This window comes from Thunnus maccoyii, chromosome 20 (assembly GCF_910596095.1).
Source record: "Thunnus maccoyii chromosome 20, fThuMac1.1, whole genome shotgun sequence".
Lineage (NCBI taxonomy): Eukaryota > Metazoa > Chordata > Actinopteri > Scombriformes > Scombridae > Thunnus > Thunnus maccoyii.
In genome coordinates, this window is record NC_056552.1 from 2,330,254 (window position 1) to 2,346,039 (window position 15,786).

At 38.8% G+C, this 15,786-nt stretch overlaps 3 protein-coding genes across 4 annotated transcripts; all 3 read left to right on the forward strand.

Annotated features, from left to right (window-relative positions):
* Nucleotides 1-357: 357 nt before the first annotated feature.
* Nucleotides 358-3,776, forward strand: LOC121887333 (stonustoxin subunit alpha-like). Its single transcript, XM_042398065.1, has 4 exons — nt 358-1,022; nt 2,092-2,185; nt 2,497-3,358; nt 3,507-3,776. Exons 3-4 carry the CDS (start codon nt 2,528-2,530, stop codon nt 3,774-3,776), a joined length of 1,101 nt encoding a protein of 366 aa, XP_042253999.1. The 5' UTR covers nt 358-1,022; nt 2,092-2,185; nt 2,497-2,527.
* Nucleotides 3,777-3,782: 6 nt separating this feature from the next.
* LOC121887164 (hydroxycarboxylic acid receptor 2-like) lies at nt 3,783-11,349 on the forward strand. The gene is made up of 2 exons (XM_042397781.1): nt 3,783-8,339; nt 9,201-11,349. Exons 1-2 carry the CDS (start codon nt 7,962-7,964, stop codon nt 9,840-9,842), a joined length of 1,020 nt encoding a protein of 339 aa, XP_042253715.1. The 5' UTR covers nt 3,783-7,961; the 3' UTR covers nt 9,843-11,349.
* Nucleotides 11,350-11,491: 142 nt separating this feature from the next.
* Nucleotides 11,492-14,929, forward strand: LOC121887163 (hydroxycarboxylic acid receptor 2-like). Of its 2 annotated transcripts, XM_042397780.1 has the most exons (4): nt 11,492-11,730; nt 12,363-12,995; nt 13,835-14,497; nt 14,619-14,929. In XM_042397780.1, exons 2-3 carry the CDS (start codon nt 12,612-12,614, stop codon nt 14,477-14,479), a joined length of 1,029 nt encoding a protein of 342 aa, XP_042253714.1. In that variant the 5' UTR covers nt 11,492-11,730; nt 12,363-12,611; the 3' UTR covers nt 14,480-14,497; nt 14,619-14,929. The 2 variants fall into 2 exon arrangements, with proteins under 2 accessions (XP_042253714.1, XP_042253713.1); XM_042397779.1 differs by having other exon boundaries at nt 13,835-14,929.
* The last annotated feature ends 857 nt before the right edge of the window (nt 14,930-15,786 follow it).

A 15,786-nucleotide genomic window follows, 5' to 3' on the forward strand; every position in this document is an offset into this window, starting at 1 on the left:
GTGTTCTCAGCTCTCTCTCTCTCTCTCTATCTTTTTGTCTCTTGTCTTTTTTAAAATGAGTTTTTCAGCTCTGATCAGTCTTATAGCCGGCTATGATTGGCCACCACTGCGTGACGTCGGGTTGAAGAGGACACAACGAGATGCTGTCATTAAAAGGTTGGCAGTTAAAGCTCAAACAATGGAAAACCATGTGGAAAACATGATGGAAATATGACATTTCTATTTGTTTCATGTATTCATTTAAGGAATGTTTCAGTCTCCTCATCGCTCCACACAGATCTGATGTTTTCAGCTCTTGAGTGACGTTTAAGTCACATGCTTCATGTACTTCATCATTTATTTACTAAATCTGTTTGTATTGCACTTTGTCACATGTTGCTTTTATCAATACAGCAACTTTTCCAGCTCAGCCAAGTGTAAAAACTCTTTTACAATATTTTGAGGTTTCTTCGAATTTTCAGCGTTTCCACTCAGGTTTCATTATGTGTAAACTGAAAAAGCAAACACACCTAATGTCCATCTTGTCGCCTTGATGGAGTGTACATAACAATTATGCCCCCTGACCGCACACACATAATCAATATAAAAACAGTCCATGGACCAAAAAAAGTTGGGAACCCCTGGTTTACACAATCACACTCTGGGGACTCTCCTTTCTTTTGGGGACAAAACTCAAGTCCTCATAATGTAAATCATTCAATTTTAGGGTGCAGACTGGGTTTAAGGGTAAGGTAAGGTTATGGTAAGTCTCCAGGAAATGAATGTAAGTCAATGTAATGTCCTCTAAGTAATGGAAACTGTATGTGACTGTGTGTGTTGGTGTGTGTGACCCGCCCCTCTCCTGTTGCTTCTCACACACGTGCTTCAAGCTTTCCGCAACATTTATAATGGTGGAACCTCAAACCACGCTGCTCATTTCAGAAGGTGATGTTGATGCTGACAGTGAAGCCACAGAGTAGAACTGTCAACACAAGACGTTCACCACCTCCGCCCTGGTGGAAATTCTGCTCTGTATCTACATGGTGAGAGTTCTCAATTTGTTCTGGTGCTCTGTTGCTTCACCTGTTGCTTCCTTTTTCCTTGTTTTTTTTTTTTTTTTTGTGTGACCAAATTTTTATTGGATGTTTTTGTTCTGGTGTGATGAACAGACAGAAAGTTGTAACATAATAATATATATACAGTACCAGTCAAACGTTCGGACACACTTGAGGTGTGTCCAAACATATGTCTGGTACTGTAAATATATACCTTTAAAAATGGTAACAAATATATATTAATGAATGTTGTTACTTCTAGGGGTGGGAATCTGTGGGGATATCATGATTCCGTTCAGAGTTGATTGTCAGTTGATTAATAGAAAGCAGGGCACTATTTTTAGGCTCTTACTGCAGTTCACTCTGTGCCAAACCACTGACTCGTGTGCTTTGTCTACTGATTTGTAATTTGAATGCATTCAATTGATCGCCCTACCAGAATTGTAAAGTTCTGCATTGTGTGTTGGTCAGCCAAACTCATTTGTTAGTGCTGGTGTTTGCAGCTCCAGTAAAGTCAGTCTCTGGGTGATAGTGTACCAAGAGTTCACGAAAAAGTGTGGTTGAGCTACATGCTCTTCTTCAAACCCAGTCTCAGTCTGAGGTCAGATGTAATGATTCACACAGTTGCAACTTGTATGGTGCAACCACACTCCCTGTACAATGTCACAATGGTGTTAAACAGTAAACTTAACAAAGTTTAGAGAGGACTGCTGCCAGAATACATTATGCACAGCTGTGTCATAACCTCTTAACCAGAGAGCACACTGTTGGTACATTGATAATTTAATTTGTTTAACACGTTGTTTAGCATGTTAACATACAGGGTCCTTTGCACATACAATGTACCTTAATGCACCATCAGACTGTTTCACAGTGACAGACCACAAATTATATTTACATTTATATCTAATTCTGTATTTTTATCTTGTAAAAGTCGTATGCATTGTGCTTATAGTTGAAATTCTCGTAGTTTTATATAATTAATTCTTCTTCTTTAATTCATGTGCGGTTGTACAGTGCATTGACATGCAGTATGTTGTTTCATTTTTGCCAACAGGAACAAGAACTGTCCACAGATGTCATGGCTGCTCTGGGTCGACCTTTCACCTTAGGAGCGTTGTACAATGGTCTGAGAGATAAACTGATCCCAGGTAAATCTTTATTTATTGTTTTGGTTTATTTATTTTTATTTATTTACATACGAAACCAAACTGGAGGCCAGTTTTCTGGGTGGGCTGATTAAAGTTGGAGGATCTGCCAAGTACCTGAATGATAAGAAGAAATTCAAGAATCAGAGCAGAGTTACATTTCAGTACAAAGCTACCACCAACTTCAAACAGTTGCCGATGACTCAACTTGCAAACCTGAATGAACAACAGAAAGATATTATTGAGAAGAGCTCGGCAACACATGTGGTCACTGGCATCCTTTATGGAGCAAATGCTTTCTTTGTGTTTGACAGTGAGAAGTTAGAAGCAAGCAGCGTTCAGGACATGCAATGCAGCATGGAAGCTGTGATAAAAAAGATTCCTTCATTTAATTTTGAGGGCAAAGCTGACATCAAGCTGACTAAGGAAGAAAAGGCCCTGACTGAGAAATTCTCTTGCAAATTCTACGGGGACATCATCTTCGAAAGCAACCCTGCAACGTTTGAAGGTGCAGTCAAGACATACGTGCTACTTCCAAAGCTACTGGGGGAAAATGTAGAGAATGGTGTCCCTCTGAAGGTCTGGATGATGCCGTTGAAGAATTTGGATCCCACAGCTGCTGAGGTGAAGAATGGATTCAGTGTTGGACTTGTGAGAAAGGCTCAGAATGCTCTGGAAGACCTGCATCCTCTGGAAAAAGGATGCAACGATTTCCTGGAGGAAAAGGTGGTAAATGATTTTCCGAAGATTCGAGAAAAGTGGCACATTTTCCAGACACTCTGTGTCTATTTCAGATCCATACTCCAAGAGACCATGGAAAAGAAACTTCCCTTGATCCGGGCAGGTGAAGAAGATGAGAGCAAACTGCAGAAAATCATTGAAGACAGAGATAAATCGCCATTCAGTCATGAAAAACTAACCAAGTGGATGGATGATAACGAGAGACAAATCAACATCATCAGGTCCTGTGTGGAGATGATGGAGGGAATAAAGATCATCCCAAATCAGTCAGAGTTGGATGAAGTGGTTTTTGCTCCAGGTATTGAGGATGTTCTGTGCTCTGAAACTACTGACCCCTACCCTCAGGCAATGGCCGACTACTTGGATTCCTTTAAATCACAAGGTGCTAAGGGTGTCACTCCACCAACACAGGAGCAGTGGTACTACTCAGATCAGGTATTAAGCAAAATGAGAGAAAAAGCAAAAGCAGTCCATGATGTTGCCAAAGTTCTGAAGAACAATAGCAGATTCTGTTTCCTCATAGCAGCCATTATAAATCAGAAAATGACTTGTAATCATGGTCACGTCTTGCTCTCTCCATCAGACACCTGTGATCTCACACTGGATCCAGACACAGCAAACATTGAACTCACTCTGTGTGAGGACAACAAGAAGGCGACATGGAGCAAAGCAGTCGTATCCTGGTCTCCCACAGAGATTTGATTACTTTCATCAGGTTATGTGCAGAGAGGAGCTCACTGTGCGCTGTTACTGGGAGGTGGAGTGGAGTGTTGGCAAAAGTGAAGATGTGGCTGTGGGTGTTAGCTACAAAGGAATGTTTTGGGAAGGAAAAGATGACCAGTGCAGGCTTTGAGGGTGCATCATGTCATGGTGTTTTGGCCACAAGTGGTGGAACATTTCTGTTCATCATTTTGTGACTTGATGTGATGTGAAGCAACATCCTGTTGCATGTTTTCATCTGAAGTTTGGGGAAACATGTAGAAACAGGAAACCCTCAATAGTTAAAGCCTAATTACCGTGGTTAGCAGAGGTTATATGGCAAGCCGTTTTAATATTTAATGGAACCACACTCCTATCTTTAATTACATTTTAGATATCCAGAATAGTATTTCTCCTAATCAAAATTGTATTCTCACTAATCAGAATGGTAATTAAAGCTATCCACAATAACGTTCTTACTAGTAGAAATTGTATGTCAATATATCTATAACTATTATTATTATTATTATTATTATATAAGCTACTATGACATTGTGACAATGTGAAACCTGTCTATAGCACGTAACATTACAAGTATTTAACCATGTATTAAGACAAAAGTTAGCAGCCAACATTACTGATATTTTACATTTTAGCTGAATGTTAGCCTTTATGATGACTAAAGTTAGCAGGTAGCATTGCTGTACTATTAGGGTATACTAAAATTGCCACAGTGAACAAAAGCTAACTAAACAAAGCTGAAATTCTGTCACAGACTCCTGCTTTTTGAGACTGTTCATCACTTATTCTCTGTGACGGTGGTCACTTTAGTTTGAGCAACAGTGGCTTTACGTTGACTTGTATGATGACTATGATTACCAGCAATCTTTCTTGAAGTTTTTACAACTTTTCAAGCCTTAAAGTGTAACTTCACCCCCAGGTCTGAGCCTAAGTGCATAATTTTGAAAAATATTAAAAACTGGGCAAGCGGCTGAGAGGGGGAGAGGTTAGGAAAGGTGGTAGTGTGGCTAAATGAGGCAGGAGAGCAGGAGTTGTTCAGCGACACATAATTATAATAATAATAAGAAGAAGACAAACCATGCAACAACATTAAAACGGGCCAGAAGTCATTTCCCATTTCGTCCAGTAGCTCTTTAACTCTCCAACTGTCTGTTCGTGCAGTTATCAGCTGGTAAATTGTTGTTTCAAAATGTTAAATTGCAGTGTAACTGGAGTCGTTACTGGACCTGTCTGACAGCAGGCGGAGCTGCTCCAGAAGGGGACAGTTTCAGCTGACAGACAGAACAGATAGTTTCTGGTTACACCGTGATTGCAGGGCAAGATATAAGGAAGATGTCTGTTGTTTTTGTGGCTGCCAGCAGTGTTTCCTCCTGCAGACATTCACAGATGGAGAGATTTTCTCCAGCAGGCCAGCACTCCTGTTAGCTGCTGAAGCTAAAACTGTCTTGATCAGTATATATTTGAAAATAAGCGCAGGGCTGGGGGAGATGGGCGTTAACACTCTACCATTTATATACATTTCATGACGTAGAGAACTCCCAAACAGTTGACTCTACGACAGCATTGGCCAAGCCTCTTCAGGGGCCAATTTTAAACAGCAGATGACAGGTTAAGCCATTTTCAACCCACGAAGTGCCAGTTTTTATCAATTTGGTATCAGTGCCAATAATAACACCAGCATTAGTGTGTTTCATTACAGTACAGTCATATAATTAAGTTTACTGCTCAAAAATCAGTTTAGTGTGCAGTACCTCTTTAATTTGACAAAGTAAATAAGTAATGTTACAACACTTGTTCATTTTATCTTAACATTAGCTTTTAATGGATAAAGGTAGCATCTAACCGATAGGCTGGCTTCTATCAGCTAACGTTACTAACACGGTACTATAACGTTAGCCTGTACATCGACCAAAGTTAACAGCTAACATTGATGTTTATTCATTTGGCAGATGCTTTTGTCCAATGATGATGTACAAATGAGGTACACTCCAAACTACAGTCAATCAAGGAGAAGCCTCTACACTAGCAGAAATTATTTTATGAGAGAGATCCTAAGAGGGATGGAGAGACGGAGAAAGACCATATTAAGTGAGTAATCTTGGAAGAGGTAGGTCTTTGTCTTGGTTTTTGAGGACAAAGGGGGAATGTGCCTGCTGACATAATGGAGTTCAGCACCTTGTTTCATCACCAAGGGACCAAACTGGAGAAGAGTTTGGATTGAGATTTTCTCCCTCACAGTGACAGAAGGACTAGTTGTCACTTGATCGTATGGAACAAGAAGGTGCATTAAGCTGAAGGAGCTCAGGTAGGTGGGTGTTGTGCTAGTTGGAGCTTTAGTGACTTGAATTTAATGTGAGGAGCAACAAGGAGCGAGTGGAGAGTCATGAAAAGTGGAGTGACATGAATTGTTTTTGGCTAGTTAAAGACCAGACATACTAACATCATTGATAGTTTTCATTTGACCTAAATGTCCTGTTGGTTTAAGTTAGCAGTGACCATTGCTGATATTTTACATTTGAGCTAAATAGTGGTCTTAATATGGCTAAAATTAGGAACTAATGTTACAGATATTTTATATTTTAGCTGAATGTTAGCCCTCATATGGCTAAAGTTATCAGCTAATTAGCAAGTAATGTTGCCAATATTTTACAGTTCACCTGACAGTTTCATGATGGCTACAGTTAGCAGCTAATGATACAGATATTTCACATTTTAGCCTAATGTTAGTTTTCATGATGGCTAAAGTTAGGAGCTAATGATACAGATATTTCACATTTTAGCTGAATGTTAGCTTTCATGATGGCTAAAGTTAGGAGCTAATGTAACAGATATTTTACAGTTTAGCTGAATGTTAGGCTGTATGATGGCTACAGTTAGCAGCTTATATTACAGATATTTTACATTTTTAGCTGAATGTTGGCTTTTGTGATGCAGCTAAATTTATTGACATTTAATCACTTTCTCTTTACCTTAGCCTCTATAATGACCAAGACATTGTAGCATTGCATTATGGTTTTTTGGGGGGGGGGGGTTGGGTTTTTTAAGACAAACAAGTTCCAGTTATTAACAAGTTATGCCGGCCTTACACCAAAAGACGTTTCAAACAATTTCACTGTTGCAGACAAATTTCCAATGTCAGAATAAAATCACAAAAGTTTGTGGCATGTTACCATCATCTTGATCGTTTGGTGTAAGGTGCTCATTAGTTGTGCTTAGTGTGCTAAAAATAGTACTTCACCCAAATGTCAAATGTCTTGAGAAATGGACTTCACCCAGGATTTCTGATCATACACGTTATAATGTCATAAAGTGTGGTAACTGCTTAATGTGCAGGGGTGATGAAAGTCAACAACACAGGAACATCCGCTTGTGAGAGACATAAATTCACAGACCAAGGTCATACATCACTTTATTTCCTCCTCCAATGTGTTATGAATGACACACAGCTGACTGGTGAGTTCTGGATATTTACTGTATTAAACTGTATTAGTAAACTTATAAATAGTTTTATTTCTATTGGATTTCATTTACACATAATCCATTATTTATATATAATTATATTTAACCTTGTTATACGTGAGTCATGACAAATTACTTTTTTTAATAGGAAACTTTTTGTGCAACATGCCAAAGCACATATGGGGGAAAGATTCATACATTTTTAGTTTATAAATACATTTTCAAATGCTTTTTTTCACAGCATTAGTTTAGCTGGTGTAGTAAAATACTATTTTCTTGCACTATTTTCTACTGTTAACTTTGGAAAATAGTAGATAGAGTAGACTAGACTTTGACTGCTGTACTGCTGATATTTTCAAGTTTATTTGTGATAAAGTAGGTGTTTCTCATATATATTTACAGTTATATTTTCTTGGAATCTGGATTTTGAAATCCAAAATGTCCAAATGTAGAGTGTCTTTAAAACTTTAAATTAAAAAAATACCATATGTCATTCTGATAACCAACTTTTATTAATACTCTAAAGATACTTGAGCAATATGCTCTTGTGTCACATCGCTGCAGAAAAGTGGAACTGGTTCATGTACAAATGCAAATGTTCTCTCTGTTTTTCTCTTTCACATAGATTACATTCTAAAGAAATAAGGAAGACGGTTGAAAAGGGGAAGAGGCAAATTCATAAAGTCAGTCACCTGACCCACAGCTGTATTTAATAGAAGCACCTAAACATAATCTCTTTTTTAGATTGTCTTTCCAAAATTTTCCACCAAATTGATTCGTCTGATTTGATAAGACTAAAGTTAATAACACAATTTTAAGATTTAATTTGTCAAAATAATATCAGAGTATAACGAAAAACATGTTAAACTTAACAACTCCGATCCCCGGTGGTGGAGGCAGCAATGGCAGTGGATGCCAACCAGTCAGTATTCTACTGGGGGTCGTGATCCTGCTTCCCATCCCCACCATCATACTGGGGCTGCTGGGAAACATAGTTGCTCTGTGGATCTTTTGCTTTAAACTGAAGGCCTGGAACCCCAACAACCTGTTCCTCTTCAACCTGGTTATCGCCGACTTCCTGGTTCTCATGAGTCTTCCTCTCAGGATCGATGACTTTCTCAGGAGCCACTGGGTGTTTGGTGATGGCTTGTGCAGTATCAGCCTCTTCCTGATGTTTTCCAACCGCTCAGCCAGCATGGCGCTCATGACCGTGTTGGCAATTTACCGCTACTTTAAGGTGAGAAAAGGAGAATACACATTGTATTATTGACCACATTCTGATAAACCCAAAAATACTGTTAATATATTTGTAACACTTCAGTAAGTCATCTATTTTACATTATACTATACTAATACTAAAACCCTCATCAATGTTGATTGATTGGCTTTCCAGTAGTTTTGAGGTCTTTTTTAAAAAATAAACATGAAACTGAATGCACCAACAGGTGATGAGTTTATCCAATGTGATCACGATAAGTCAAGTACACTCTGATTTATATAGCCCAAAATCATAAATCACAAATTTGCTTTACAATCTGTACATCATCTGTCCTCACTGTGAACTCAGAAAGAACACAAAGCTAATTTTGAGGCGGCAAAGTCAATGGGAAAATAATGCTAAAGGTATTGTTCACCAAGTGTGCTGCAACTGATGCAAAGACATGCTTCAACAAGTTGATATTGTTTCAAGTTGTGGCAGAACTTGCCTGAGAATCATCACATTTTAATGTTTTCTTCAGTATCAAAGTAATCGAGTGATAGTTGTCTGTACATCATTGGCTACACTGCAAACAGGAACTGCTAATAGCTATTGTAAAGGAGACTAGAGTGAAAGCAACATCAGCAGGCTGAGGTGAAACAAACAGTAAAGAAAGGATCAACATCGGATTGACTTTATTTTAATCCTTTAAAATACACCTGGATCACCCAGCAACTGATTCTTAGGATTGGCTCGGGACATCTCTAATGCTCATTTAGACTGTGATTGTGACTCAATAAAATCACACTGGCCTCCAGGAAATGACAATATGACATCAGTTCTTTGACACCTTTTTTCTGTAGTCGAGGCAAAATGATCATCTCTGTCCTCTTGTTCCAGGTGGTCCATCCTCACCACTGGTTCAGCCTTATGACCAAGAGACAGGCTGCGTACATGTTAGTGTTTGTCTGGCTGTTGGTCATCAGTCTTTGGGTTCCCATACTGACGAACAACCACACTGAGGTCAGAGGCAACAGGACCCGGTGCTTATACTTCACTTGTTCTTCACACTTCATCCTGGTCGCCATGCACCGCATCCTGACAGTGCTGGAGTTTATCATCCCGATGGCCATTCTGCTGTTCTGCACCATCCGGATTTCCAGCTTCCTGAGGGAGCGGCAGATGGGAAAACCTGAAAAGGTGCGCAAGGCAATGCGGGTGTGTACCGCTATCGTTGTTGTGTTCATGGTGTGCTTCTTTCCCAACATGTTGACGACCATCGGGATGTGGGTCATCCACTCGTACTGCATGGAGGACTGTGCCACCTTCAAAATTTTAACCAAGCTCACCTTCGTGGCTTTGGGGCTGAACTTCCTGAACTCGGCTCTGGACCCCATCGTGTACGTCTTCTCCAGCTCCATGTTCAGGAAAGCGCTCTGCAGCTCGCTTCCCCACTTCCTGCGCTGCGGTCAGGACACAGGCGACGCAGAGAAGACTGCATCCTCAACTGAAAGTCAATCAACCACCCAGCAGCAACTGTAATCCATGAGGGCTGACAGAGGAAATGAAGCCATGTAATAAGCTTTTCTTCAGTAACAATGACTGGATAATGCAGTAAAAATCCGTTATGTAGTATTTTGCGCTGAATTGTCTGTTTGTTGTGTGTGTTTTATCAATATTTTTTATACTGTTGAAGCTTTGTTTTACATCTGTGAACTTTGTAAACACATTAGATATTCAGTTATAATCTCTTCTTAAATGCAAACTAAGTTATCCTTGTAAATATACGTCAAACTTACCTGGTTAAACAAATTACAGATGTGTGTTTATATTATATGTATTTATTGAACCTTTAAAATTTTAAACTGCCCTCAAAACACTTCGGAAATCTAGACAAATACACATGAAGTGGCAGTGTCACATAAATATTTTGATTCAGATCTTGCTCTAGCACTTGATTGAAGCTATAAGATTTTTTTTTAAAGTTTTTTTTATCTGAACTGGAACTAGAAAGGTCAGTTAGTTTGAGCTGTGAGTCCTGCAGAGTTTCAGAGGTAAAATGAGTCCAGGTTTACTGAGAGAATGGCAGAGGAAGCTGCAGTGAGGCATTTATCACTGACCAGCCTGAACGTCTCTTTCAATACATGTCAGTTAAATGATCCTGTACTCATTAGTTCATAATAGATGATGATGGATAATGTGCACCATCTAGTGGACAGATATTAGAAATACATCAACGGATCTGTGATTTTTCTGTCTCAGGCTTGGTTTCTGGTAGAGTAAATTAATAGAAAATTGGCAATAATGATAAAAAATTGCTGTTTGCAGCTTGTCAAATGTCAATATTTAAAGTTTTTCTGTATCACACATGATAGTAAACCGAAGTTATTTGGTTTTTGGACTGTTGATTTGACAAACCAAGACTTTTGAATAAGTCACCTTGTGCTCTAGGAAAGTATAACAGGCATTCTTATTACATATATATATTATATATTTCTTATAAATATATAAATATACTGTTTACTGGCCTCCCAAAAGAAAAAAAACACTGAGAGACTTCAGCTCATTCAAAACCATGCAGCTCAGCTATAAACCAGAGGAGAGAGGTGCTACACAGTGTACACATTAATCCAGTTTTAGCTTCATTGCACTGGCTCCTCCTTATATACAAAGCCCTTAATGAGCCAGGACCAAGCTACATTGCTAACCCCCTTGTTAACTATTTGCCTTCAAGAATACTGCAATCATCTGCTGCGGGTTTATTGGAGATTCCTAACAACAGCCGAAAGAAAGTTAGGGTTGCAGCCTTTGTCAGTTACAAACCAAAACTATAGAACACACTGCCTATAGATATTAGGGAAGCCAGCTCGCTAAATATTTTTTAAAGAAAGTTAAAAGCTTATCTTCAGTTTAGCATTTGACTAGATTTTCTCTCAGTCTGCTTCACACTTATTCAAAACTGCACTTCTTTTAAAATGTTATATTTTACTTGATTTTATACATTCTATGTATTCAATGTTTTAACACCTCGGTTTTATTTTGTTTTATTATCATTATCATTATCATTATTATTCAGTATGTATTCTTTTTTATGTGTCAGTGGCTTTTATCTTCCATTGTCAGAATAAAAGTTTTGCTAGAGTTGTGGCACGTTCCCATCATCTCAATTGTTTAGTGTAAGGTGCTCATTAGTTGTGCTCACGGACTTCTAAAAATAGTACTTCACCAAAATGTCAAATGTTTTGAGAAATAGATTTCACCCAGTATATCTGATCTTGTACAACTGTCTTCAAGCCTGCTTGATATGCAAGCGTGATAAAAATCGACAACACAGGAACATCCTCCTTTGAGAGACATAAATACACAGACCACAGTTATGCATCGCTTTATTCCGTCCTCCAATGTGATATGAACTTCACACAGCTGACTGGTGAGTTCTGCATATTTACTGTATTTAATGTGTAAACTTACGTATAGTTTTATTTATATTGGATTTCATTTATACATAATCCATAATTTACATTTTATATTATATATATTACATTTATATTTAACCTTGTTATACAAGTTACTTTTTTTAATAGGAAACTTTTTGTGCAACATATCAAAGTACATATGAGGGAGAGATTCATACATTTTTAGTTTGTACATACATTTTCAAATGCTTATTTTCACAGCATTAGTTTAGTTGTTGTAGCAAAATACTATTTTCTTGCACTATTTTCTAATGTTAACTTTGGAAAAAAAGTAGATAGAGTAGACTAGACTTTGACTGTTGTACTGCTGACATTTTCAAGTTTATTTGTGATAAAGTAGGTGTTTCTCATATATATTTACAGTTATATTTTCTTGAAATCTGGATTTTGAAATCCAAAATGTCCAAATGTAGAGTGTCTTTAAAACTTTACATTAAAAAAATACCATATGTCATTCTGAAAACCAACTTTTATTAATACTCTAAAGATACTTGAGCAATATGCTCTTGCGTCTCATTGCTGTGGAAAAGTGGAACTGGTTCATTTAGATATGCAAATGATCTCTCTGTTTTTCTCTTTTACATAGATTACATTCTAAGGAAATAAGGAAGACGGCTGAAAAGGGGAAGAGGCAAATTTATAAAGTCCTTCTTATTCAGTCACCCGACCCACAGCTATATTTAATAGAAGCACCTAAACATAATCTCTTATTTTGATTGTCTTTCCAAAATTTTCCACCAAATTGATTTGTCTGATTTGATTAGACTAAAGTTAATGACACAATTTGAAGATTTAATTTGTCAAAATAATATCAGAGTATAACAAAAACTTCACCATGACCATTTTAAACCCCACAACACCGATCCCTAGTGGTGGAGGCAGTGGCAGCAGCAGCTGCCCACCAGTCGATTTTCAACTGGGGGGTGTGACTCTGTTACCAGTCCTCACTGTCATACTAGGGCTGCTGGGAAACATAGTTGCTCTGTGGATCTTTTGCTTTAAACTGAAGGCCTGGAACCCCAACAACCTGTTCCTCTTCAACCTGGTTATCGCCGACTTCCTGATTCTCATGAGTCTTCCTCTCAGGATCGATGACTTTCTCAGGGGCCACTGGGTGTTTGGTGATGGCTTGTGCAGGATCGACCTCTTCCTGATGTATTCCAACCGCTCAGCCAGCATGGCACTCATGACCGTGGTGGCAATTTACCGCTACTTTAAGGTGAGAAAAGGAGAATACACACTGTATTATTGTCCACATTCTAATAAACCCAAAAATACTGTTAATATTTTTGTAACACTTCAGTAAGTCATCTATATTACAGCATAATACCAAAACTCTCATCAATGTCGATTGATTGGCTTTCCAGTAGTTTTGAGGCCTTTTTAAAAAAAATAAACATGAAACTGAATGCATCAGCAAGTGACGAGTTTATCCAATGTGATCACAATAAGTCAAGTACACTCTTATTTATAAAGCCCAAAATCATAAATCACAAATTTGCTGTACAATCTGTACACCATCTGTCCTCACTGTGAACTCAGAAAGAACACAAAGCTAATTTTGAGGCGGCAAAGTCAATGGGAAAATAATGCTAAAGGTATTGTTCACCAAGTGTGCTGCAACTGATGCAAAGACATGCTTCAACAAGTTGATATTGTTTCAAGTTGTGGCAGAACTTGCCTGAGAATCATCACATTTTAATGTTTTCTTCAGTATCAAAGTAATCCAGCGATAGTTGTCTGTACATCATTGGCTACACTGCAAACAGGAACTGCTAATAGCTATTGTAAAGGAGACTAGAGTGAAAGCAACATCAGCAGGCTGAGGTGAACCAAACACAGTAAAGAAAGGATCAACATCTGATTGACTTTATTTTAATCCATTAAAATACGCCTGGATCACCCAGCAACTGATTCTTAGGATTGGCTCTAATTGCTAATTTAGACTGTGATTGTGACTCAATGAAATCACACTGGCCTCCAGGAAAAGACAATCAGCTCACTGACACATTTTTGCTGTAATTGAGGCAAATGATCATCTCTGTCCTCTTGTTCCAGGTGGTCCATCCTCACCACTGGTTCAACCGTATGACCAAGAGACAGGCTGCATACGTGTTAGTGTTTGTCTGGCTGTTGGCCATCAGTCTTTCGGTTCCCATACTGGCTAACAACCACATCAAAGACAGTGCCAACAGCACCCGGTGCATATTCTTCACTTCTACTTCACTCACCAATCTGGTCACCATGCACCGCATCCTGGCAGTGCTGGAGTTCATCATCCCGATGGCCATGCTGCTGTTCTGCTCCATCCGGATTTCCAGCTTCCTGAGGGAGCGGCAGATGGGGAAACCTGAAAAGGTGCGCAAGGCGATGAGGGTGTGCAACGCCATCGTCGTTGTGTTCATGGTGTGCTTCTTACCGACCACGGTGACGACCATCGGGTTGTGGGTCATCTGCTCGTATCACTCCCTTGACTGCACCACCCTCTACACGTTCATCCGGCTCACCATTGTGTCTTTGGGGCTGAACTTCCTAAACTCGGCTCTGGACCCGATCTTGTACATCTTCTCCAGCTCCATGTTCAAGAAGGCGCTCTGCAGCTCGCTTCCCCGTTTCCTGCGCTGTGGTCAGGACGCAGGCGACGCAGAGAAGACTGCAAAGTCAGTCGACTACCCAGCAGGAACTGAAATCCATGAGGGCTGACAGAGGGAATGAAGCCATGTAATAAGCTTTTCTTCTATGACTATGACTGGATCATGCAGCACTCTGAAAAATCCTGTTTTAATGTCTTTGATTTTTGTAGTATTTTGCACTGAATTGTCTGCTTGTTTTCATCCTGTAGATCCTGTGGGCTGCCACTGCTTCAGCATTTTGAGCATAGCCCCTCATATTTTTGCTCCTTAAAACTGGTATTTTAATGTAACAGCAGAATTTAATGTGGAGTGTCGGAGGGAGGGGGAGAAATATGGTGCTGCACATAACAAGACGCATACAGGCCATGGATGTATTTTAAGATCAATAAAATTATTTTTAAGTAAGTGGAGCAGTTTCTGCAGCTGTCACTAGTGTTTATAACCATAAGTGTGTCTTTAAATTGAGAGCGATGTGCGCACCAGATTGGTCAGGATCTGTCAATAAACGGCCTCAACTTTACATCAACTTTGTGTTCACTGTTTGCCATACTAGTCAGTTACACCTAGAGGGGGCAGAACAGACATGATTAGATTATTAATACTGAAGCATCAGTGTGTAAGCAGCATGTTACTGTGGTAGCTGCTGGAACTGGAGCTAGTTTCAACTACAGTAAGCTAGTTTAGTCCAGTGGTTCCCAACCCAGGGGTTGGGCACTCCAAGCTACAAGCTTAGGAGCTAATGTTACAGATATTTTACATTTTAGCTGAATGTTAGTCTGTATGATGGCTGATGAGAGACAGAGTCTTGGACTTCGGGATATCTGATCTTGCATAACTGTCTTCATGCCTGCTTGACATGCAAACATGATAAAAATCAACAACACAGGAACATCCTCTGTGAGAAACATAAATTCACAGACCAAGGTTAAACATCACTTTATTCCCTCCTCCAATGTGAAATGGATGACACACAGCTAACTGGTGAGTTCTGTATATTTACTGTAATAAATGCTAAACTTACATATAGTTTTATTTCTATTGGATTACATTTATACATAATCCATTATTTTATAATTTTTATTTATTACTTTTTTTAATAGGAAACTTTTTGTGCAACATGCCAAAGTACATATGGGGGAAAGATTCATACATTTTTAGTTTAAAGCGGAACTGGTTCATATAGAAATGCAAATGTTCTCTCTGTTTTTCTTTTACATAGATTACATTCTAAAGAAATAAGGAAGACGGTTGAAAAGGGGAAGAGGCAAATTCATAAAGTCAGTCACCTGACCCACAGCTGTATTTAACAGAAGCACCTAAACATAATCTCTTTTTTAGATTGTCTTTCCAAAATTTTCCACCAAATTGATTTGTCTG